This window comes from Quercus robur, chromosome 6 (assembly GCF_932294415.1).
Source record: "Quercus robur chromosome 6, dhQueRobu3.1, whole genome shotgun sequence".
Lineage (NCBI taxonomy): Eukaryota > Viridiplantae > Streptophyta > Magnoliopsida > Fagales > Fagaceae > Quercus > Quercus robur.
Genome location: NC_065539.1, coordinates 45852105 through 45878855, shown reverse-complemented (window position 1 = coordinate 45878855; position 26751 = coordinate 45852105). Strand labels below are relative to the sequence as shown.

The window sequence follows — 26751 nt, the reverse complement described above, 5'->3', positions numbered from 1 at the left end:
TTGCTTGATCTCATATTGCCTGTTTCATATGCATTTATAATTTTCTGCTTACAATGATCATGGTGTATTGTTGTGTTTCAGGAGTTTATGTTCATATGATTCAAGTGCTTCACAGCTTCTAGAGTTAGGTGTGAGTGAATTTTGTTCAACTGTTCCCAACTCACATGTTAAGTCTAGAGTCTGTTTTAGGGTTTTGTCACGGAATAGCCAAAGGGGGAGATTGTAAGGTTGAATTTATTCAACCATCTAATTGGCTTTATTCCGTGCCAAATTTGCTTGTAATTCAGCATTTAGTAACCCTGTATTTAGGTGGGTTTGTTGTAAGGGTAGTGAGTGAGATAGAGTGAAGTTTGCTCAAGAGTGTGCAAGAAAACAGAGTGTCGCGGCTAGGACTCGCGGGTGGACTCGCGGCTGCAAGCCGCCAGAAGCTGCACACGTGCCAAGCATGCTGGAAGATGAACAGTCATGCTAGCTGGAGCACTACAGGACAAAACAGGACAACTGGCCATACGGTTAACTCGCGACTGGATCTCGCGACTTAGTCAAGCCGCGAGGTCAAGCCGCGAGCCACCCCTGTTTTGGAAAAACCTGACGTTTCACATTCCTCTCCTCTCCAGTATAAATACCCCTTTAACCCACGATTGAAAGAGAGCTTCCAGAGAGAATTTTGAGAGAGAAACCCTAAAGAAAAACAAAATTGTTTCACACACAATCCCTACCTTAGAGTCTCATCAAAATCCCTCACTCTCTTCCTCTCCATTGTCAAAACCTTGAGAGGCGTTATACCAAACCTGATTCTCACCATTATCATCTCTGTGAGACAGTCGTTTGGAGTTCTGGGAAGCAGTTAGGAAGGAGCCAATCTTCATTGGTTGATGCTACGGTGTAGTAGCGGAATCCGGGAAGCTAGAAAAGAAAAAGGTTCGGCGCAACCTCGTTGGAGCAAGAAGCTTGAAGGGCTTAGGTGCACTGGGTAGATTAGGCTTGGAGGGTCTATTGCTGTCCTTGTATCCCAACTGTATTTTCTAGTGGATTGATTACCGCTTGGAGGGTGGCAGAGAGGTTTTTCGCCGAGGTCTTCGGTTTCCTCTTCGATAACACATCGGGTGTTATCTTTGTGTTTGCATCTTCCTTCCTCTCTATCTCTGCCTTTACATTATCTGCTGTGGTTTAATTTTGTTATGGCTTAGATAGTTGTTTAACCAATTTCTTATTATTGCATATGTTAAGTTTCCGCACACTAGTTGTTTGACATATTGCTTGTGTTGATTAAGTTAATTTTTGGGGGTCTAAACGTTCAAAAGTGTTTTTGTACACGTTTTTGAACTTTCACATTCACTTTAATATAAGGTCGCTTACCCTTTTTCCTAGTCGAATACTAGAATGTGCGACAGACTTTTACAGCTCAATATCTCTTTTCATTTGGAGATTTACATTTGGTGAGCTCTTTTTAGCAAAAACAAAAATAAAGAGTGGGAAGATATATAGACACAAGTCTATGCATGTCTCAAGATCAACATAACCATTCACTAATCATTCATGACAAGTTTGAAGATCTATTTACAACAATCACATAGATTTCAAAATTTCTCCCACAGTGATATGAGTGCAAAGAAACAAGTAATGCTCGAAAATGCACAAAGCCATTAGCACAAAGGTACAAGGCAAAACAAGTTTTGAGACAAAAGCTCAACAATGTCAATCAAACTTTTTGATTTTCTAATTTTTATGTGATTTTTGGATTTTTGACACTAGAAGAAAAAGATTGATCAAAAACAACAACAAAAAATTAAAAGTATGCACAAGTAGACAAGCAAACAACCATCGGCAAAAACAACAAGCAAACAAACAAACATCGTCGCAAAGTATAGGAAGTATTAATGCATGGACATGTTGTAATGCTTATGCATGAGTACCCTTTTTCACCCACACGTCACTTGCGTTTGGGGTGATTTCCTTATAGGATTGGGTACGGGAGTTAGGGCTTTCAAACCTTCGTGAGAAGCTTTCCAAGCAGTTGGTGAATGCACCAATCATCTTCATCACGTTCATCATTCCGGGATCACCATTTTGATCTCTAGATTGTTCACCTGCCCAATTTCTTCTATCATTTCTAGGTCCTCCTGACCTTTGAGGAGTTGCACTATTCTTTGCTCTCAGCTTTTGGCAATTTGCTCGAGTATGCCCTTGAAGTCCGCAATGATGACACACATAAGTTGATCTAGGACCTCTTTGTGGTCGTGGACGAGACTTAGCACGAGATTCAGACCTGCCCACATACTGATTGCGGGGATTCAACAACCGTTGGTTCTCCACATTCTTCTTCTCCTCCATCTTGAGCTTCTCAGCAGTAAGGTCAACTTCAACTGGATCTTTAGCCTTTACAAACTTCACTTCTTTAGTGACAGTTCCAGATGAGCTACTTCCTCCGGTATATCCCAATCCGGATTTGTCTGAAAAACTCTTTTGAGATGAAATAACATCATCTAGCTTCTTGGTGGTGACCCTCTCTATTTTAGCATTTGCTTGCACAACCTCTTGCTCAAGAAATCTCACTTTTGTGTAAGCTTCTGACAGCTCACCATTCAGTGTCTCTATCTCACATTTAGCCTCCCTATATCGGATTAGGAGACTTTTATAGTCCTCCTCTGCCTTCTTCATTTTTATCACAGCAGTCTTGGCCACCCTTGTGTACTCACCCGACTTCTCCAAGAGTGAGTTATAATTCTCTTAAAGATTGGCTGTGCTTTCATCTTCTTCAGCATCTGATTCTTCAACAATTCCCAGTGATTCTTCATCACTATGTTCTCCAAAATCTCGTACAAGCAAATTCAACTCGTCTGAAGACTCAACATGAGCAATAGTCATAAAAGCTGAGTAGTTCCCCTCTCCATCACAGCTTTCTTCAGATTCTGAGTTGGATGAATCCGAGTCACTCAATGTTGTGGCATACACTTTGCCTTTCGATTTCAAATAATTCGGACATTCTTTCTTAAAGTGTCCATGCCCGTTACATTCGAAACAAGTGACACCTTGTGTAGGTTGGGATTCTTTTCCATCTTTCTTTTTGAATTCCCTTTTCTCCCTTCCAGAACTTTGGAATTTTCTTTTATCATCAAATTTGCCATTATTTTTGAATTTCAAGAACTTTCTGAAATTTTTAACAAGGTATGGAACATCTTTGTCAACCACATCTTCTCCCGATGAGTCTAGATCTTCTACCTTCTCATTAATGGTCTTAAGAGCAAGAGATTTACTCTTCCGTTGATTGGGCAGCGACATCTCATAAGTCTGAAGAGAACCAACTAGTTCCTGGACTTTGATGTCATCAAGGTCCTTACTCTCTTCAATCACTGTCACTTTAGTACGAAAACTTTCCGGCAATGATCGAAGGATCTTCCTTACAATTTTAGAATCCTCCGTTTTCTCCCCCAAATTGAACTTGCTGACAACCACCTCATTTAGCTTCCCATAGAAAGAGTCAAAGGACTCATCCTCACTCATTTTGAGCTCCTCAAACCGAGTGGTCAGCATTTCCAACTTGGTGTCTTTCACTTTCTTCGTGCCTTCCACTTTCTTCGTGCCTTCGTAGGTGGTTTCCAATATCTCCCATGCTTCTTTGGCAACGGTAATGTGGGAGATCCTGTGAAATTCATCTGGAGACACACCACAGAAAATAGCATTGAGTGCTTTACTGTTAGCATTAGATGCAGCGAGTGCTGCCTTATCCCATGTGGATTTGGCTGCCTCAGGTCTGGTCCAACCAATCTCAACAGCATCCCAAACTGATTCATCAATTGAGCAAAGAAATGCTCTCATGCGAACCTTCCAAAAAGCATAATTACTACCATCAAAATATGAAGGTGCATTTAGGGATTGAGACCGATCCATCTCAATAGGGAGTCAAGGATCACACAATGGAATTGAAACCAATAAAAATGTACCCTCTCTGATACCAATTGAAAGTTCAAATATGTGTATAAACACCCTTGAACGTTTAGACCCCCAAATTACAACTTAACCAATTCAAGTATTATGTCAAACAACTAGTGTGCGGAAAATTAACATAAGCTATAATATGGAATTGGAAAAACTATCTAAGCCAAATTAAAATCACAACCCACAGCTGATAAAAAGGCAAAGATAAAAGGGAAGGAAGATGCAAACACAAAGACAACACGCGATGTGTTATCGAAGAGGAAACCGAAACCCTCGGCGTAAAACCTCTCCGCCGCCCTCTAAGCGGTAAACAACCCACTAGAATATATAGTTGGGATACATGGACAGCAATAGACCCTCCAAGCCTAATCTACCCAGTGCACCTAAGCCCTCCAAGCTTCTTGCTCCAACGAGGTTGCGCCGAACCTTTTTCTTTTCTAACTTCCCGGATTCCGCTACTAGACTGTAGCAGTAACCAATGTAGATTGGTTCCTTCCTAACTGCTTCCCAGAAATCCAAACAGCCCTCTCACAGTGATGAATATGGTGAGAACAAGGTTTGGTAAAATGCCTCTCAAGGATTTAACAATGGAGAGGAAGAGAGTTGAGGAATTTGAAGAGACTCTAATGTATAGATTGTGGGTAAATCAATCTTGTTTTTCTTTAGGGTTTCTCTCTTAAAATTCTCTCTGGAAGCTCTCTTTCATTTGTCGGTAAAAGGGGTATTTATACTGGAGTAAGAGAGGAATGTGAAATGTCAGGATTTACAAAACAGGGGTGGCTCGCGGCTTGACCTCGCGACTTGATCCAGTCGTGAGATAACCGTATAGACAGTTGTCCTGTTTTGTCCTGTAGTGCTCCAGCTAGCATGACTGTTCACCTTCTGGCATGCTTGGCACGTGTGCTGCGTCTGGCGGCTTGCAGCCGCGAGTCACCTGTGAGACCAAGCCGCGAGTCTCTGTTTTCTTGCACACTCTTGAGCAAACTTCACTCTATCTCACTCACTACCCTTACAACAAGCCCACCTAAATACAGGGTTACTAAATGCTGAAATACAAGCAAATTTGGCATGGAATAAAGCCAATTAGATGGTTGAATAAATTCAACTTTACAATCTCCCCTTTTGGCTATTCCCTGACAAAACCCTAAAACAGACTCTAGACTTAACATGTGAGTTGGGAACAGTTAAGCAAAACTCACTCACACCTAACTTTAGAAGCTGTGAGGCACTTGAATCATATGAACATAAGACTCCTAAAACACAACAATACACCATGATTATTGTAAGCAGAAAATCGTGAAATGCATATGAAACAGGCAATATATGATCAAGCAAAGATGGAGTTAAGAAACAAAACATGGCTTGATCAACCAAGTAATTACTACAAGGTAGTGACCACAATGCTCATTCACACTTGGAATGAACACTAGGACATACAAGCTAACAAGCTCAATGCAAGTCTCTTGTATGCCAAACACTCAACCAATGCATAATACACTAAGTATATGCATCTAGGAACAATCCTACAAGGGCACAAGAGTGACAGTACATAAATCAAAATGCAAGACATTTAGATAGAAGTACTGATTTCAACAAAGCATGAAAGGCTGCATTAAGCAAGGTACAAACCATTAAGCCTACAAAATATGCATAAAAACATTAACCCTAAAAGCTTACATAAGCACATGGGTACAAACCCAATATATCCTGAAAAACATCAACAATATAGACGATGTGTCTCATCTGAAGACAGGGACATGGTCCACGCCTCAACTCTACCATTGTTTTGTTATGTTTACTTCTAGATGCTCCAGTACAACTGCAATATGGAGTTGGAAATGTGGCTGCTAGTGCAACAACCAATAGCGCCAGAATATTTTCAATTCCCCCGAATCCTCCCAAGTTCTTCTCCAAATACAATTGAGTAAGTGCAATCTAGTGGTTAACACTCCCCTTTCCAGCTGCAACGCCATTCTTCCTTCTGTGGAAAGCTTGGCCTCGCCCTTACAGTACGTCGGAAACACTGTTCTTGGGAGAGATTTTTCTAATTGGTACTCGAGCAAGTGAAGGAGGAATGCAAGTTTCCTCACTGAACCCTGATTTTTCTAAGATTTTCATCTAGAAAGCAATCCAGTCAGGATCCATGTTATTAAGAAAGACAGCCTCTAGGAACTTTGACTTGGGTAGCCTATAAGAGTTAGGAGGTTTGTAGCAAGCAAAGTCTAATAAATAACAAGTCCAATTGGATATTGGGATAAGGGTTCAACTGTAGGTTCGTAAAGTACTTTGGATTCCTTTACTTGTAACCGCTTGTTGTGATAATAGTAGAGTTTCGGGAGTGGTAACCTTAAAATCACCCGGTGGGGTTTTTACCGTTAGGTTTTCCCCATTTGTAAACAAATCACCGTGTTATTTATTTTCGGCTGCATAATTAGTTTATTGGTGATTTGTTTGTGCTACCACATTTTTGCATGATAAATTGATTAATTAATAACTTGGCTAATTAATTAATTAATTTCTACCACAAGGGGTCATTCAGTTTGTGGCCCATCACTTAGCCAATGCAAATCTGTGACTGTCTGCATGCATGTTCCGAAACGAATGTCCGCAACAAGAAGCAACTTCATGTGGCTAGAGCATGAGATCACAGAAAAGAGTTGAAAAAACAAGTTTTACGACTTTTGGAAGTGGAGTTATCAATGACCACGTAAGAAACCAATTAATTTGATCTGGGTACATCTAGCAATGAGCCTCAAATAGAGTTAGAGCTCCAATATTGCCCCAAAAAGGCAATTAAGGGCAGAACAGAACGAGAATTTTTTCAGGGAGTCGAAGATTAAAAAAAGAAAGAAAAAAGAATCACTAAATTTTTTCAAACGAACCGTTCTGAAGGAATCTCCTCTAATCCACTAGCAACTTTTTTTTTTTTTTTTGTTATACTTGATTTTTCAAATCCATTCCCTCAAGGCCTTCTTCAATTCTTTCATTCATGACTTGTTATATTCTTCCAATTACATTTTGTACAACTCTTCCCCTCCTTATTTTCACTCTTATTCTCCCCCTCTTCTTTTGGACCCAAGCAATATTCTTCCAACAGTTCTTTCTCTTCCATCTTATTTTTCATATTAATTTTTCATGGAAACTGTTTGGCTCCAAACATATTAATTTGGAGCTATTTTGCTCTAACTTATTATATGACGGTTAAAGAGACCATTCATGTGTAGTTTTTGTCATATGCTCTTTTAATATATTACGTGGCTTGTTTAAGTAATACACATAGATAGTCTTATAAATTATCACATAATAAGTTGAAAAAGGTAACTCCAATAATGTTTGGAACTAAACTTTTCCCATTTTTCATTACTCTTTTTTGTCCCATTTATATGTCATAAACTCCATTTCTTTAACATTTTAATTGTTTTGGTAGTTTTTTTTTTTCATTGTTTCTAATATTTTATTATTGATCTAATTGTTCCATCACATTTTCTATAAATTTTATTTTCATTCATATCATTATGATATGATAACATAAATAGCAACTGTTGGAAATGTCCGATATAAATTTGATAAAATCCAAAGACCAAAAAAATTGATTCAAGAATAGTATTTTCATTTTGACTCTATCAAAACTCGCAACATTATGTTTTACTCACCAAAACTACAAAAAGAGAAAGAGATCATTTTTATATTATAATCTATTCCTCCTTCTTTTCACTGCATCAACACCAAAACATACATACATAATTAGCCTTCACTTTCTTAATTTTTCCAAATTCTTATTCTAATAGTTGAAATTGGTAAATTAACTAAAAAAAAAAAAAGAATAAAAAAAATGGCATATTTTCAAACTCAAAAATTTAAGCCTTTTGTATTCAAGATATTTTTTTTTTTTTTTTTTTTGATAATGATTAATTTGAAATCTTCCTTTTCATAAAATTAGTTCCACAAAGAGAGGGCATGCTTATAGGAACGGAAGTTAGAGCTTCTATCTAACCCATATTTATGGTAGTGTTGAGGTCCTTGAGGCATTGGTGGTCCTAGATGAGTTGATACCTTCAATATAGAAACACTACATATGGGCAAGTTGGCTATTTATATTTTTTGGGCCTCTTTGGACCAATTTAACTTTTGAGAGGAAGTTACTTACAAGTCTCCAAAGTATAGGATACATACTTTTACTATAAACCCCATTCAAAAAAAAAAAAAAAAATCTTAGGGGTTGGGAATGCCATGGCAACACTTGGTCTCTAGATTAGATTCAAATCTTTATTGAGATATTAACGTACTTCTTCAACCCGTTCAATGGGGTGGATCCCAAGGTTATGGCTCTTGCAGTCAAATATTTTATATTCTAGATAGTTCCTTTTTATTTGAAACTATTTTTAATTATAAATGTTTACAAGAAAATATCAATTTTAATATAAAAACTTATGAAATAGAGATAAATTTGTTATTTGAATCTCAAATAGGATTTTTTGATAAATTTTTACTCAACATAAAAAATATAACATAAGATTTTAATGAAATTCTCACACGTCAACAAAAAATTGATAAAAAATATATATATTTATATTCACTTATTAGATATAATTAAAGATAATAAAATAATATTAACAAACTTCCACATAACATTTTGTCTTTAATTGCATTAAATGGCTCAATATATAAATATATTTGTTATGTTAGTTAATATAGAATTTCAAGTGACTCACTATTATTATGAAGGTTATGATAATATATATATATATATATATATGTATGTGTAATTTGTAATTAATTTGTGCATAACATGAACATGAACTAATGAACATGCTACCAATTTAAATATGAAAGAAAGAAAGAAATTCCGCTTAAATTTATTGCACTAAGCCTCAAACTATATCAAGCTGCCTGCTAGTAGGTGTAACCCCACAAAGTTCGAATCCATGGTGAAGGTGAACTTCATGTCATACAACAAGAGAGTTATTATCTCTCTTGCCTTGCACAAAGAGCTCTAGCTTCGTGATTTATGTCAGAAAAATCGGCTCCAACTTGGCCACACTTATCCTATAAAATGGTTGAATGGCTGGCATTTCTACTGCAAGCCAGTTTCGACTATCGATAGAGCAATACACTGTGATTGAGAAATGGCCTTGAAATTAGTTCTCTTTGTTACCGTAATGGTTGCTGCATTGGCACTTCCAATAGCTAAAGGCACTAATGTTGTGGTTGAGGTCCAGCCGTCTTTTGTGCCTTGCAGTTTTGGTGCGAATGTTACTGCCACCCCACCTTTCCCAAGTAAGTTTGCTCTGAATTTGTTACTGTTAGTCCAATGCACCATGACTACACACATTAGTCTCAGCTAATAAGGTACTTCAATCTCACCATTGTTTTGTTATGTTTACTTCTAGATGCTCAAGTACAACTGCGGTGTGGAGCTGGAAATGTGGTTGCTAGTACAACAACCAATGCCAGTGGAGTATTTTCATTTTCCTTGGATTCTACACGACTTTCTCTCTTTCCAATAGTACCCTTGAATCTTTGCAATCTAGTGGTTACAACACCCCTCTCCACCTGCAACTCCACGCTTCCTCCTGTGGAAGTCTTGGAATCGCGCATACAGTTCATTAGAAGCAGTGTTTTAGGGCTCCGTATTGTTCTCACCTTTGGGCCAGTTGGGTTCCGTTACAGTTCCTCAACTTGAGGAATAGAAGAGTATTTACATGAATAAGGTCAATTGAACCAATGATATAGTATTTTCCTTTCCAACTCTTTAATAATGTTATGAAGATTGTCATCCAATCTGTTAGAGAGAAAACCCTAGCAAATACACTTGAGAGTTAGAGATAGTTGGGCCCACAATTATCTGCACATTTTCTTGTTGTTTTCCTCAACTTCTACCTCTCCATCTCTAGATCCTTGAGAGGTTGTTAGCCCAAACCCTTACCACACCCATTCTGAGTGGTAAGTGAGATTTTGGTGTTGCTAAGAAGTATTAGAGGGAGCAATTTAGTGGTCAATGCAATCGGGCTGAATTGTAAGATCCGAAAAGCTAGAGAAGACAAGACTCCGAGAAGTTCGTTGGTAGCAGAAGCTTGATGGGCTCAAATACATGGGGAAGACTAGGCTTGGAGGGTCTTTTGTTATTCGTGTGCTCAACTTTATCCTCTAATGGATCGATTTTGACTAGGAAGGTCGCAGAGAGGTTTTTCGTCGAGTTCTTCGGTTTCCTCTTCGATAACACGTCTTGGCGTTATCTTGTTTTTGCATCTCTCTTCCCTACTCTTTAAGCTTTCTTTTTATTGTTGAATATGGCTTAGGGTAGTGTTATCGTTTCATTGCACTGATTTACTCTTGTTCCGTAATTAGTTTAAGTTAGAGTAAAATTAATCTAGCCATATTTTTTATTTGGGGGTCTAGATAGGCTCTTGTGTTTTAGCATAAATCTGAACTTTCAATTTTGTTGGGTATTTTTTTGAAGATAATTTGGATGGGCTTTTGTGGGCATGCCTTGTGTGATAAATACTGTGTAGACTCTAAGAACACGCATCTTGTTCCTACTCCAACTATGAATGGCACTTCAATAATCTTGCCATATCATTAATTAGTTCTAATATCACTAGTTGGGGGGAGAAGACTTTGAGAATAGTCTAGTTGAAACCTTAATGTAACATATAGGATACTACTTAACCGAAAAATTATTATCTCCCCAAAAAATTTCACATAAATTATGAAAGTCTCAGATTGTGTGGATTGGATTGAATGAGTTTGTGTTGTGTCAGCATATGCAATATTGATCAAAGGGAAAAAAATGCTCAAAGTTTGCTTAAATGATCGCAATCTGGATTCATATGTGGCTAAAATTTTTAAAGTATCAATGCTCAAAGTCACATCTAGCTGTAATTCTTTTGCTGGGGTCCAAAGTAATAAAGAATTATGTATGTAATTCAACAAAGTAATAAATAAATTGGTTTGGGTAATGAAAGATTCATTATTATATATGTTGTGAGATTAAGTGTGAAATTGAGTATGTTTGTATATGGACCGTAATAAATGATGTACATATAAAGATGGATTGGGAATTAGTGTAAAAATTATAAATGTGTTTACTTTGTTAAATATTAAATAATACTCTCAGGGTCATGCGAACGAGTGCCCCTAGTGCGTTGGTTAATAATCTATTTTAGGAAAGTTTTGACACCACTTTTGTGGGAAATGAAAAAAATTCTCAAAATATTAATTGTTCTTTTTTTCCCCATAAAAACTTTCTTTAAATGGATTATTAACCAATGCTCTAAGGACATTCGTTAGCATTTCCCATTCTCTTAACTTATCAAGATTACAAGTGTTTCCTCGGATTATATCTGGTTTACTTGTTAAATACTGCTCCTTGCCTATTCCGTAAGGCCATAACAACATATAAGCGGTTTTACTTATTTACACTGTGAGTTACTTTTTATATATATTTTTTTTTAAGTTCGACAAATTCAAAATGAACATGTCCACACTAGCATTGATCTCTTCATGCAGTAGTATTTCTTAGTGTTGGGGACTTATTTTTATGTAATTGGCATATCTTTTGACAAAACGCACTTTACTTGTATTTTGGTAAATCTAAGTAGGTTCAAGATGATCACTACAAGTGGTTAAATCGAAGACATGAAGACTACTCAAGAACTGCTCAAGAAAAGTGTAAATCTGCAGGTCTCGATACTTGCTCGATAGAATCTCGATCTGTCGAGATTCATTAAAGCTCGACAGACACCTCGATCGATCGAGCTTACAGGTTTTCAGATAATAGCCAGCAATGTTTTTATTCTGAAAGGCTATTTGTTTATGGGTTTGTATAATCCTTATTGGACTAGGAAAACCCAAGGTTTGTATAAACCTATTTGGAATAGGAGAGCCCATTAAGCCCCTATTTAAAGGAGGTGGGAAAAAGAAAAACAAAAACCTAGAGAGCTTCATAAGGTTTTCTTTTTGAAATCCTAACCTCCTCCTACAGAAAAAAGAGTTCTTGCTGTGTTTCTTGTACGCCTTTGGGTTCTGTAACCAAGCAAAATCTCTTGCACCAACATTGAAGATCTTATTGGTGTTTCCATTTGAAACTGCTGCATATCAAGTACAACAATCAAAGGGTTGCCGTGGAGTTAGTCACGTACTGGGATTCGTGCAAAGGAGTAAGTCGCGTACTGGGATCCGCGTATCAGATTGGTTAGTCACGTACTTGGGAGTCATGCATCTGAAAGGGGAACTGTCACTACAGAACAAGTCCAATTGGGTATTGGGGTAAGGGTTCAACTGTAGGTTGGTAAGGTACTTGAGATTCCTTTACTTGTAACCGCTTGTTGTGATAATAGTGGAGTTTCGGGAGTGATGACCTAAAAATCACCTGGTGGGGTTTTTGCCGTTAGGTTTTCCCCATTCGTAAACAAATCACCGAGTTATTTATTTTCCACTACATAATTAGTTTATTGGTGATTTGTTTGTACTATCACGTTTTTGCATGATAAATTGATTAATTAATAACTTGGCTAATTAATTAATTAATTTCTATCACAAAGGGTCATTCAGTTTGTGGCCTATCAAGTGGTATCAGATTGGGCACACTTTGATTAGGGTTAATCTTTGCTGTGTGATCCATTGACCCCTGTTGTCAAGGAAACTCTTGATTTTTTTGATTTGCATGATCTTATGTTGAATGATGATGATGATATTCAAGATGCCTATTGCAAGCTTTATAATTTTTGTATGAAATTGCTTGAATATTCTGCAAAATTAAAAGCTAAATTTAAAAAGATCAAGCTTGAAAAAGATGATTTGATTGCAAAATTGGATGAATCCAAAAATTTGAACGAGAATTTTAAAAATCAAATTTCATCTCAGGTGGACAAAATTAAAAGTTTGGAAGTGCAACTAGTTGAATCGAAAATTGAAGTTGAAAAATTAACTAGTGCCAAACTTCTTGTTGAGCCTAACTCAAAAGAAAAGGATTTTTATATTCCTCCATTTAAAAGGAATAATGAAGAGTTGAAGGCTAATATTGCTAGGATAGACAAAGGTAAAACTGTTTTTAAAAAAGCTGGCTCGACAGCTCCTCGATACCTAGCTATCTGTCGAGCTTCTAAGCTTTTTCTTATCGCAATCTCAACAGCTTCTTGACACCTGGTGGATCGATCGAGAAAGCTCCTGTCTCCTCGATAGCTTCTCGATACCTAGTGGATCGATCGAGATCCTTTTAGCCTTTTGTTGATTTGTCCCTCGACAGATCCTCGACAGTTGCATCTGTCGACATCTATTATGCTAGACACCTGTCTCGCCACCTCTCGATCGATTGAGATTCCCTTGCATGCATTTCATTTTTCTTCGTTTTGCATTTTTTTTTTCCTTTGTGTCCATAGCATCTTGTTTTTCTTTTTCTTGTAGGTCTATGGTTCCTTGTTCTCCTCGTTCCCTCTCTGTTAGTTTTCTGTTTGTCTCCGTCATGTCCTTTGGCTTTTTATGCCCTTTGACAATCGTGTCAAAAAGGGGAAGAAATTTGAGAACTGAATGTCTTTCCTCAGGGGGAGTAATAAATTTAGGGGGAGAACTTCATGTTAAAGGGAAGAATGTTTTTGATGTAACTAACTTAGGAGGAGAGTTAGTTTGATACACATTGATATTGATATTTTTTTGTGTTGTGTATCTTTTGGTGTTCTAACCATTTACGTACATCATGAGTTGATTCTATATTTGATGATGATGTATGTGTTTCACTCTTTATCTCACATGTGTTGTTTCTTTTCTCTCATTATACACATGTTTCTTATTTATTTAACTTGCCATTATTTTCCACATGGAACCTTGATGTGTTCTGTTTAGTGCCTTTCAGGAAAGACAAGTTAAAGCCAAGTCAAGATTCCGAACCTTCTTCTTGCAGCAACTTCCAAGGTTTAGATCTTTTCCACTAGGCTTATTTATTCTGTAATCTTGAGTAGAATGTATTCTAGGGCATTCAATGTACTCTTGTGGTTTTGTCACGGATTGCCAAAGGGGGAGATTGTTGGGGACATATTTTTATGCAATTGGCATATCCTTTGACAAAACGCACTTTACTTGTATTTTGGTAAATCAAAGTAGGTTCAAGATAATCATTACAAGTGGTTAAATTGAAGACATAAAGACTACTCAAGGACTACTCAAGAAAAGTGCAAATCTGCAGGTCTCGATACTTGCTCTATAGAATCTCAATCTGTCGAGATTCATTAAAGCTTGACAGATACCTCGATCGATCGAGCTTACGGGTTTTCAGATAATAGCCAGCAATGTTTTTATTCTGAAAGGCTATTTGTTTATGGGTTTGTATAATACTTATTGGACTAGGAAAACTCAAGGTTTGTATAAACCTATTTAGAATAGGAGAGCCCATTAAGCCCCTATTTAAAGGAGGTGGGAAAAAGAAAAAAAAAAACCTAGAGAGCTTCATAAGGTTTTCTTTTTCAAACCCTAACCTCCACCTACAGAAGAAAGAGTTCTTGCTGCATTTCTTGTAGGCCTTTGGGTTCTGTAACCAAGCAAAATCTCTTGCACCAACATTGAAGATCTTATTGGTGTTTCCATGTGAAGCTGCTGCAAATCAACTACAACAATCAAAGGTTGCTGTGGAGTTAGTCATGTACTGGGATTTGTGCAAAGGAGTAAGTTACGTACTGGGATCCGCGCACCAGATTGGTTAGTCACGTACTTGGGAGTCGTGCATCTGAAAGGGGAACTGTCACTACAGAACAAGTCCAATTGGATATTGGGGTAAGGGTTCAACTATAGGTTGATAAGGTACTTGGGATTCCTTTACTTGTAACCGCTTGTTGTGATAATAGTAGAGTTTCGAGAGTGGTAACCTGAAAATCACCCAGTGGGGTTTTTACCATTAGGTTTTCCCCATTTGTAAACAAATCACCGTGTTATTTATTTTCCGCTGCATAATTAGTTTATTGGTGATTTGTTTGTGCTACCACATTTTTGCATGATAAATTGATTAATTAATAACTTGGCTAATTAATTAATTAATTTCTACCACAAAGGGTCATTCAGTTTGTGGCCTATCACTTAGCCAATGCAAATCTGTGACGGTCTGCATGCATATTCCACAACGAATGTCCGCAATAAGAAGCAACTTTATGTGGCTACAGCATGAGATCATAGAAAAGAGTTGAAAAAACAAGTTTTACGACTTTTGGAAGTGGTGTAGTTATCAATGACCACGTAAGAAACCAATTAATTTGATCTGGGTACATCTAGCAATGAGCCTCAAATAGAGTTAGAGCTCCAATATTTCCCCAAAAAGGCAATTAAGGGCAGAATAGAACGAGAATTTTTTCAGGGAGTCGAAGATTAAAAAAAGAAAGAAAAAAGGATCACTAAATTTTTTCAAACGAACCGTTCTAAAGGAATCTCCTCTAATCCACTAGCAACTTTTTTTGTTTTTTGTTATATTTGATTTTTCAAATCCATTCCCTCAAGGCCTTCTTCAATTCTTTCATTCATGACTTGTTATATTCTTCCAATTACATTTTGTACAACTCTTCCTCTCCTCATTTTCACTCTTATTCTCCCCCTCTTCTTTTGGACCCAAGCAATATTCTTCCAACAGTTCTTTCTCTTCCATCTTATTTTTCATATTAATTTTTCATGGAAAATGTTTGGCTCCAAACATATTAATTTGGAGCTATTTTGCTCTAACTTATTATATGATGGTTAAAGAGACCATTCACGTGTAGTTTTTGTCATATGCTCTTTTAATATATTACGTGGCTTGTTTAAGTAATACACATAGATAGTCTTATAAATTATCACATAATAAGTTGAAAAAGGTAACTCCAATCAAGTTTGGAACTAAACTTTTCCCATTTTTCATTACTCTTTTTTGTCCCATTTATATGTCATAAACTCCATTTCTTTAACATTTTACTTGTTTTGGTAGTTTTTTTTTTCATTGTTTCTAATATTTTATTATTGATCTAACTGTTCCATCACATTTTCTATAAATTTTCTTTTCATTAATCTCATTATAATATGATAACATAAATAGCAACTGTTGGAAATGTCCGATATAAATTTGATAAAATCCAAAAACCAAAAAAAATGATTCAAGAATAGTATTTTCATTTTGACTCTATCGAAACTCGCAACATTATGTTTTACTCACCAAAACTACAAAAAGAGAAAGAGATCATTTTTATATTATAATCTATTCCTCCTTCTTTTCACTGCATCAACACCAAAACATACATACATAATTAGCCTTCACTTTCTTAATTTTTCCAAATTCTTATCCTAATAGTTGAAATTGGTAAATTAACTAAAAAAAAAAAAAAGAATACAAAAAAATGGCATATTTTCAAACTCAAAAATTTAAGCCTTTTGTATTCAAGATTTTTTTTTTTTTTTTTTTGATAATGATTAATTTGAAATTTTCCTTTTCATAAAATTAATTCCTCAAAGAGAGGGCATGCTTATAGGAACGGAAGTCAGAGCTTTTGTCTAACCCATATTTATGGTAGTGTTGAGGTCCTTGAGGCATTGGTGGTCCTAGATGAGTTGATACCTTCAATATAGAAACACTACATATGGGCAAGTTGGCTATTTATATTTTTTGGGCCTCTTTGGACCAATTTAACTTTTGAGAGGAAGTTACTTACAAGTCTCCAAAGTATAGGATACATACTTTTACTATAAACCCCATTCAAAAAAAAAAAAAAAAAACAAATCTTAGGGGTTGGGAAGGCCATGGCATCACTTGGTCTCTAGATTAGATTCAAATCTTTGATCCTAAATTGTTGTCAACATGTTTTATATCGATGTATATACTACTTTGTTGTTATTATTTTCTTATTTTTACATTTAAATAAATTTTGGGTAATACAATGTAAAGCCCTCGATATACAAGGGCAAATATAATTAGTTGATTTTATTGAGATATTAACGTACTTCTTCAACCCGTTCAATGGGGTGGATCCCAAGGTTATGGCTCTTGCAGTCAAATATTTTATATTCTAGATAGTTCCTTTTTATGTGAAACTACTTTTAATTATAAATGTTTACAAGAAAATATCAATTTTAATATAAAAATTTATGAAATAGAGATAAATTTGTTATTTGAATCTCAAATAGGATTTTTTGATAAATTTTTACTCAACATAAAAAATATAACATAAGATTTTAATGAAATTCTCACACGTCAACAAAAAATTGATAAAAAATATATATTTTTATTCACTTATTATATATAATTAAAGATAATAAAATAATATTAACAAACTTCCACATAACATTTTGTCTTTAATTGCATTAAATGGCTATTTATAGAAACACTACATCTCGGTAAGTTGGCTATTTATATTTTTTGGGCCTTGTAAGGTTGAATTTATTCAACCATCTAATTGGCTTTATTCCGTGCCAAATTTGCTTGTAATTCAGCATTTAGTTACCCTGTATTTAGGTGGGTTTGTTGTAAGGGTAGTGAGTGAGATAGAGTGAAGATTGCTCAAGAGTGTGCAAGAAAACAGAGACTCGCGGCTGGGACTCGCGGGTGACTCGCGGCTGCAAGCCGCCAGAAGCAGCACACGTGCCAAGCATGCTGGAAGATGAACAGTCATGCTAGCTGGAGCACTACAGGACAAAACAGGACAACTGGCCATACGGTTAACTCGCGACTGGATCTTGCGACTTAGTCAAGCCGCGAGCCACCCCTGTTTTGTAAACCTGACGTTTCACATTCCTCTCCCACTCCAGTATAAATACCCCTTTTACCCACGATTGAAAGAGAGCTTCCAGAGAGAATTTTGAGAGAGAAACCCTAAAGAAAAACAAGATTGTTTCACCCACAATCTATACCTTAGAGTCACTTCAAATTCCCTTACTCTCTTCCTCTCCATTGTCAAATCCTTGAGAGGCATTATACCAAACCTGGTTCTCACCATCATCATCACTGTGAGCCAGTTGTTTGGATTTCTGGGAAGCAATTAGGAAGGAACCAATCTTCATTGGTTGATGCTACGGTCTAGTAGCGGAATCCGGGAAGCTAGAAAAGAAAAAGGTTCGGCGCAACCTCGTTGGAGCAAGAAGCTTGGAGGGCTTAGGTGCACTGGGTAGATTAGGCTTGGAGGGTCTATTGCTGTCCTTGTATCCCAACTGTATTTTCTAGTGGATTGCTTACCGCTTGGAGGGCGGCGGAGAGGTTTTTCGCCGAGGACTTCGGTTTCCTCTTCGATAACACATCGCGTGTTGTCTTTGTGTTTGCATCTTCCTTCCTCTCTATCTTTGCCTTTTAATTATCTGCTGTGGTTTTATTTTGTTATGGCTTAAATAGTTTTTAACCAATTTCATATTATAGCATATGTTAAGTTTCCGCACACTAGTTGTTTGACATATTGCTTGAATTGGTTAAGTTGTAATTTGGGGGTCTAAACATTCAAAGATGTTTTGTACACGTTTTTGAACTTTCAGGCCTCTTTGGACCAATTTAACTTTTGAGAGGGAGTTACTTACAAGTCTCCAAAGTATAGACTACATATTTTTACTATAAACCCCAATAAATAATAATAAAAAATTCTTTGGGGCTGGGAAGGCCATGGCATCACTTGGTCTCTAGATTAGATTCAAATCTTTGATCCTAAATTTTTGTCAACATGTTTTGTTTCGATGTATATACTACTTTATTATTATTATTTTCTTATTTTTACATTTTAATAAATTAGTGGGTAATACAATGTTAAGCCCTCGATATACAGGGGCAAATATAATTAGTCGATTTTATTCAGATATTAACGCACTTCTTCTACCTGTTCAATGGGGTGGATCCCGAGGTTACATCTCTTGCAATCAAATATTTTATATTCTAGATAGTTCATTTTTATTTGAAAATATTTTTCATTATAAATGTTTACTAGTAAATATCAATTTTAATATAAAAACTTATGAAATAAAGATAAATTTGTTAATTGAATCTCAAATAGGATTTTTTGATAAATTTTTACCCACAACATAAAAAATATAGCACAAGATTTTAATGAAATTCTCACATGTCAACAAAAAATTCATAAAAATATATTTTTTTTAATCACTTATTATAAATAATTAAAGATAGTGAAATAATATTAACAAACTTCCACATAACATTTTGTCTTTAATTACATTAAATGGCTCAATATATAAATATATTTGTTATATTAGTTAATTTAGAATTTAAAGTGACTCACTATTATTATGAAGGTTGTGATAATGTGTATATATATATATATATATATATATATATATATATAATTTGTAATTAATTTGTGTATAACATCACTACAAAAAAAATTTCTATAGCCACGTTTTAAAACGCGGCTATAGCTCATAAAAACGTGGCTATAGGACGATTTGGCCTATAGCCACGTTTTTTTAAACCACGTTTTCAAAAGTGGCCTAAACCCTGTGACTGTATGCCTGAGGGGTCTATGGCCGCACTTTTTCAAATGCAGCTATAGGCTAGGACCAATGGCTGTGTTTAAAACGTGGCTATTGGTGAAAGCTATAGCTGCCTTTAAAATGTGGCTATAGGTGACAACTATAGCCGCATTTTTTAAATGTGGCTATAGGATATATTTTTAGCAGAGTTTTTAAACGCGACTATAGCCCTTTTTTTTTTTTCTTTTTTCATTTTTTTCCTAGGCTAGATGGCTTAAGAAGGACCTCCACACCTATTTTCTACATAAGATAAAATGCAAGAGAGGAGGACAATTAACTCACGGTGCACTTTAGATAAAATTTGTGGTGAGGACTATAAAATTTGACATGCCAAGTTTCTTAATTCAAGTTTCTTGATTAGTATCTAGTCCATCCTACATGGCAAATGTTAGGCATATATTTTGCTACAACATAGTGTACAAATGCATAATTAAGATTTTGGCAAATAGGTTGAAGGGTATAGTGGTAGACTTAAACTTTTAATGACAAATTGAGCAAAAGACCCTTTCTATACAACAACCATGGTCGTAAGTCACTAGAGCCAAATAGTATTGATTAATTACTTTTAAATTATAAATACTCAAACAAGCCAAAAATTGGTTGAAGCAAGTTCAATTCCAAAGTGGAGAAAACACAATAAAATCCAATAACCACAATGGTGTCGATGATTGGATTTTTAAAGGAGATAAGTACAAAACTGACAACGGGCACAAAAAAGAATTAAACTCATTTCCTGGTCAGAGAAACAAAAGAAAATATTCTATTCTTTCTCTAGCAATCAAACAATAGTATAATTGTATAATTCATACTTGCAATTTATAGGATTTCAAGGTGACATGAAATTGAAGATGGTCAGGATCAGTTCCAAATCTGAAGAAATTATGGGATACTTAGATACAGGCCTAAAATATATCAAGGGTTTAGTTAGAGATGGAGGATTTCAACGATTGTGTCTTCCAAAAATTCTGTAGTCATTCTCAGGAGAGGAAAAAGGCACTAATATGTTCCAACGGCACTAGTAGTCCTTTATATATTATTCTCCATATTTTTATTTTTCATTCTATAGTTTGAAAGGTCTCTTTTTTTTTGTGGGTGTACCTTTCTGACTAGTCATTTGTGGTTGATTTTTTGTGATGTGGGTGTCTGTGGTTTGCAGGGGTCTCTACTTCATCTTCATCATCTGGGGTGATATCTGTTGGGCATATGGGGATTATGGATTTGGATCGGTGACTATGGAGAAAAGCTTCAGGGTAAGCATCTATAGGTTTGGCACTTAGGCGCTCTAAAAGAGTTATGATAAAATTGGTTTACTGAGTTATTAAAAGTTTTTTTTTTATTTTTTTTTTTTTCAGTTATATAAGTTCTTGTAGTTAAAACCATCTCTTTTGCAAGTTGCAACATATAGAAATAGCAAGAAACCGATAGAAAACTTGAGACCATGTACGTGATCATATATAGTGCAAGCTTGATCTACTGCAATTACTATACAAAGACTGCATCTTTTGGTATCTGATTTCAATTAAGGGAGAGACAAGCTACCTGGAATCACAAAGCTACATTCACATTCAAAAATGAATCTATAGGAATGGTAGACATATTCTAATACAAGATAACAATGCACAACATCAACTAAACCACCCCCCACCCTCTCTCTCTCTCTCCCCACCCAGAACTTATAAGGGGAGGAGATTTTTAGTTGAGCTAGAGCTCATTAAACTTTGTAGCTTCTGAAAATTTAGATAATTCAATCTTCTACTCTTAAATAAAAATCATTAGCCTTATATAGATAGAAGACTAATACCTAAACCTAGTGGCTTGAAAACTTAATAAGAGTTGAACTCTTGGGGTTTTTACCACTAAGCCCAAAATAAATAACTAAAAAAAAAAACCAAAATAGGCCAATGTACTATTAGTATAGCACATTCCTAGAAACCATAAACAAATTTGCCCAACTTCAAAACCTCAATAGCACATGTTAAAATACTATTGTGAGTGTCCATATAAATACATTATCTATAGTGTCTTATAAAAGCACTGTTCTTAAGGTGCTATATTACACCCCCAAAAAAAAAAAAATTACATATCAATCGACACAAACCATGATAATTATTACACAAATAATTTGAGATCTTATTATCGTTATTTCTTATCACCTTTGAAATGGTAACACTAATGCTCTTATATTTTTTCCTCTTTTATTAAAACTTTGCTTCTTGCAATTTTTTTCCTACCATTGTATTCCTTTTATAAATTTTAAACATTCATAGACACATAAATGAGAATAGTGTATTTGTTATATCAAAAAGGAAGGCATAAAGAATATTCACCAAAGAAAAAGAAAAATATCTAATAACATTATATATGTAGGGAAGACTTGCAAACTGTAATAACTAATAACTAAAATTGACCCCCTAGCCCTACCTTGCTTTTGGATATATTTTGATTGAGTATATTTCTTTCGATCATAGCTATCATAAATATGATTTTTATAAGCAAAATAGGATTATATAAAATGTTATATTCAAATTTTCTATAACTAGATTATCATCTTATTGTCCATTGATAATTATTTTTCAAATTACTATATAAAATTTTATGAAATTGAAAAAACTTGGTAAAATTTGAACTTATAAACTTTGTGTAATTCAATTCTTATAAATTTGAACTTATATTTGATTTTTCAAATCCATTCCCTCAAGGCTTTCTTCAATTCTTTCATTCATGACTTCTTATATTCTTCCAATTACATTTTGTACAACTCTTCCTCTTCTCATTTTCACTCTTATTCTCCCCCTCTTCTTTTGGACCCAAGCAATATTCTTCCAACAGTTCTTTCTCTTCCATCTTATTTTTCATATAAATTTTTCATGGAAAATGTTTGGCTCCAAACATATTAATTTGGAGCTATTTTGCTCTAACTTATTATATGACGGTTAAAGAGACCATTCATGTGTAGTTTTTGTCACATGCTCTTTTAATATATTATGTGGCTTGTTTAAGTAATACACATAGATAGTCTTATAAATTGTCACATAATAAGTTGAAAAAGGTATCTCCAATCAAGTTTGGAACTAAACTTTTCCCACTTTTCATTACTCTTTTTTGTCCCATTTATATGTCATAAACTCCATTTCTTTAACATTTTAATTGTTTTGGTAGTTTTTTTTTAATTGTTTCTAATATTTTATTATTGATCTAATTGTTGCATCACATTTTCTATAAATTTTCTTTTCATTCATCTCATTATGATATGATAACATAAATAGCAACCGTTGGAAATGTCCGATATAAATTTGATAAAATCCAAAAACTAAAAAAATTGATTCAAGAATAGTATTTTCATTTTGACTCTATCAAAACTCACAACATTATGTTTTACTCACCAAAACTACAAAAAGAGAAAGAGATAATTTTTATATAATAATCTATTCCTCGTTTTTTTCACTGCATCAACACCAAAACATACAAACATAATTAGCCTTCACTTTCATAATTTTTCCAAATTCTTATTCTAATAGTTGAATTCAGTAAATTAACTAAAAAAAAAAAAAATACAAAAAAATGGCATATTTTCAAACTCAAAAATTTAAGCCTTTTGTATATATATATTTTTTTTGATAATGATTAATTTGAAATCTTCCTTTTCGTAAAATTAATTCCACCAAGAGAGGGCATGCTTATAGGAACGAAAGTCAGAGCTTTTGTCTAACCCATATTTATGGTAGTGTTGAGGTCCTTGAGGCATTGGTGGTCCTAGATGAGTTGTTACCTTCAATATAGAAACACTACATATGGGCAAGTTGGCTATTTATATTTTTTGGGCCTCTTGGGACCAATTAAAATTTTGAGAGGAAGTTACTTACAAGTCTCCAAAGTATAGGCTACATACTTTTACTAAAAACCCAATTCAAAAAAAAAAAAAATAAATAAATAAATAAAAAAAATCTTAGGGGCTGGTAAGGCCATGGCATCACTTGGTCTCTAGATTAGATTCAAATCTTTGATCCTAAATTGTTGTCAATATGTTTTATATCGATGTATATACTACTTTGTTGTTATTATTTCCTTATTTTTACATTTAAATAGATTAGTGGGTAATACAATGTAAAGCCCTCGATGTACGAGGGCATATATAATTAGTTGATTTTATTGAGATATTAACGTACTTCTTCAACCCGTTCAATGGGGTGGATCCCAAGGTTACGTCTCTTGCATTCAAATATTTTATATTCTAGATAGTTCGTTTTTATTTGAAACTCTTTTTAATTATAAATGTTTACAAGAAAATATCAATTTTAATATAAAAACTTATGAAATAGAGATAAATTTGTTATTTGAATCTCAAATAGGATTTTTTGATAAATTTTTACTCATCATAAAAAATATAGCACAAGATTTTAATGAAATTCTCACATGTCAACAAAAAATTGATAAAAAATATATATTTTTATTCACTTATTATATATAATTAAAGATAATAAAATAATATTAACAAACTTCCACATAACATTTTGTCTTTAATTGCTTTAAATGGCTCAATATATAAATATATTTGTTATATTAGTTAATATAGAATTTCAAGTGACTCACTATTATTATGAAGGTTGTGATAATATATATATATATATATATATATATATATATGTAATTTGTAATTAATTTGTGCATAAGATGAACATGAACTAATGAACATGCTACCAATTCAAATATGAAAGAAAGAAAGGAATTCCGCTAAAATTTATTGCACTAAGCCTTAAACTATATCAAGCTGCCTGCTAGTAGGTGTAACCCCACAAAGTTCGAATCCATGGTGAAGGTGAACTTCATGTCATACAACAAGAGAGTTATTATCTCTCTTGACTTGCACAGAGAGCTCTAGCTTCGTGATTTATGTCAGAAAAATCGGCTACAACTTGGCCACACTTATCCTATAAAATGGTTGAATGGCCGGCATTTCTACTGCAAGCTAGTTTCGACTATCGATAGAGCAATACACTGTGATTGAGAAATTGCCTTGAAATTAGTTCTCTTTGTTACCGTAATGATTGCTGCATTCGCACTTCCAATAGCTAAAGGCACTATTGTTGTGGTTGAGGTCCAGCCATCTTTTGTGCCTTGCAGTTTAGGTGCGAATGTTACTGCCACCCCACCTTTCCCAAGTAAGTTTGCTCTGAATTTGTTACAGTTAGTCCAATGCACCATGACTACACACATTAGTCTCAGCTAATAAGGTACTTCAATCTCACCATTGTTTTGTTATGTTTACTTCTAGATGCTCAAGTACAACTGCGGTGTGGAGCTGGAAATGTGGTTGCTAGTACAACAACCAATGCCAGTGGAGTATTTTCATTTTCCTTGGATTCTACACGACTTTCTCTCTTTCCAACAGTACCCTTGAATCTTTGCAATCTAGTGGTTACAACACCCCTCTCCACCTGCAACTCCACGCTTCCTCCTGTGGGAGTCTTGGAATCGCGCATACAGTTCATTAGAAGCAGTGTTTTAGGGCTCCGTATTGTTCTCACCTTTGGGCCAGTTGGGTTCCGTTACAGTTCCTCAACTTGAGGAATAGAAGAGTATTTACATGAATAAGGTCAATTGAACCAATGATATAGTATTTTCCTTTCCAACTCTTTAATAATGTTATGAAGATTGTCATCCAATCTGTAAACTCCTTTCCTAATTAAGGAGTACTCCTGTCGCCATATATAATTAATAAAGCCTTTAATGTCCTTCAAATGAATATGGACTACGTTGTGGATTTCGTTTGACTTGTATATGATAATCAAGGCTATGTTAATTGGCAAAAAGCCTTTTTGATGGTGTTCGTTTTGGTATTATTGTATGAAGGAAGTAAAAGTTTAATTTCAAAACTTATTTTAACCGGAAAGAATTATAGCGTTTAGAATATTTGGTAAACTACGGGGTTAAGTGTTGGATTATTTTTGTAAAAATCATAATATTTTATATTTATTATTATTTTTAACCATTTGTTATGAGTTGGCTGCCTAGTAAACGTTAGTGGCTAACGTTTTTCTATTATTCAATCTTAATTCATTGCTTTAAACCATCATCTTTAATTGGTTGAGTTTGTACACTTTTTATGTTACCGTTGGCATTGATATATTATGATTCAATATAATTACTATTTACTATCCATTTTAAAGATAATTATAACAACAATCAAGTAAATTTAAAACCCAAATAAACTTGATCTTTATTGTATGTTTCTTCAACCAATATGAATATGCAGCCAACATGTCCGATTTTAGATGAGAAAATCAATTTTCTTATGGGCACGATTTTCATGTAAAAAAGAAAACTACCTACACTTTTGCTGAATCAAAATTCGAATCTCATGAAAATAAGATATCCTTCGATATACTATATTTTTGGGTAAAAGAAAAGCTATTCTACAAGCTGTGTAGGCTTGTAAGGATAATCAGCAAGGTGGCTGAGTTGTTGTATCCCCAGGGCGACATGCACAATTTTATTAGTCGACTGCACCAGAAATGGTAATGCCAACAGGTTGGGTTCGGGCTGGGTTTCTTTATACCCGAACCCGCTCCATGGACTTGTACTCATTACCTGAACTCGGCTCGTTTAATAAACAAGTTTTTTTTGTTAGGACATATGTGTTTCATTTGTTAGGAACATATGCCACTACTTTATGTAATTGGCTTATCCTTTGACAAAACGCACTGTACTCGTATTTGGGTAGATTTAGGATGTGTTTAAATACTTCAAGAAACCATGTTTCAAGATCAAGTGTTGAAACCTTCATGTTTGTCCAAGAAAACAAGTTGATAGTGCAAATTCATTAAAGCTCGACAGCTGGCTCGACAGCTGCATCTATCGAGCTTAAGAAAGTTGTTCAAAAACTGGTGTGCTCGACACCTCCTATCTGTCGAGGTTTAAGAATTTCAGAATTCAAATATGATTTTCTTGGGATCTGTGAATATGTCTTTGGGCTTTCTTTTCTCCTAACCCTAGACATATAAAAGGATTGTTTTAAAGGCCGTCAAACGGTTCACAAGTTGCACAAGTGTTAAGCAAACTCTGTATAAGGAAATTGTGACCGAAGACGAAGTTCTTGCCCTAGTTCATCTCTTTCTCTTGAAGAAGTTGCTGTATATGTGCACCGTAGGGTTTTGTGACCAAGCATCTTCTTGATCTTCATCGTGTGGATGAACTGAATAACTTTGCAACCAACAACCTAGTTAGTTGGTGATTAAAGTTGCGTACAGGGATCCGTGCAATTGATTAGTCACGTACTTGGGAGTCGTGCATCAGAAAGGGGAATTGTCTCTACAAAACATGTCCAATTGGGTATTGGTGTAAGGGTTC

At 34.9% G+C, this 26751-nt stretch overlaps 1 protein-coding gene across 10 annotated transcripts in view; it reads left to right on the top strand.

The window, feature by feature from the left end:
- LOC126689032 (phylloplanin-like) overlaps window positions 1-25224 on the top strand; it is a 136321-nt gene extending 111097 nt beyond the window's left edge. For 3 of the 10 annotated variants that reach the window (XM_050384035.1, XM_050384039.1, XM_050384025.1), the window contains exons 2-3: window positions 24500-24563; window positions 24677-25224. In XM_050384035.1, the coding sequence (XP_050239992.1) occupies window positions 24500-24563; window positions 24677-24969 (357 nt within the window). In that variant the 3' untranslated portion in view covers window positions 24970-25224. Of the gene's footprint in view, window positions 1-9023; window positions 9217-9563; window positions 9699-24499; window positions 24564-24676 lie in introns of those variants that run through there. The other 7 variants (XM_050384042.1, XM_050384045.1, XM_050384044.1 and 4 more) reach the window with 5 other exon arrangements.
- Window positions 25225-26751: the final 1527 nt, after the last annotated feature.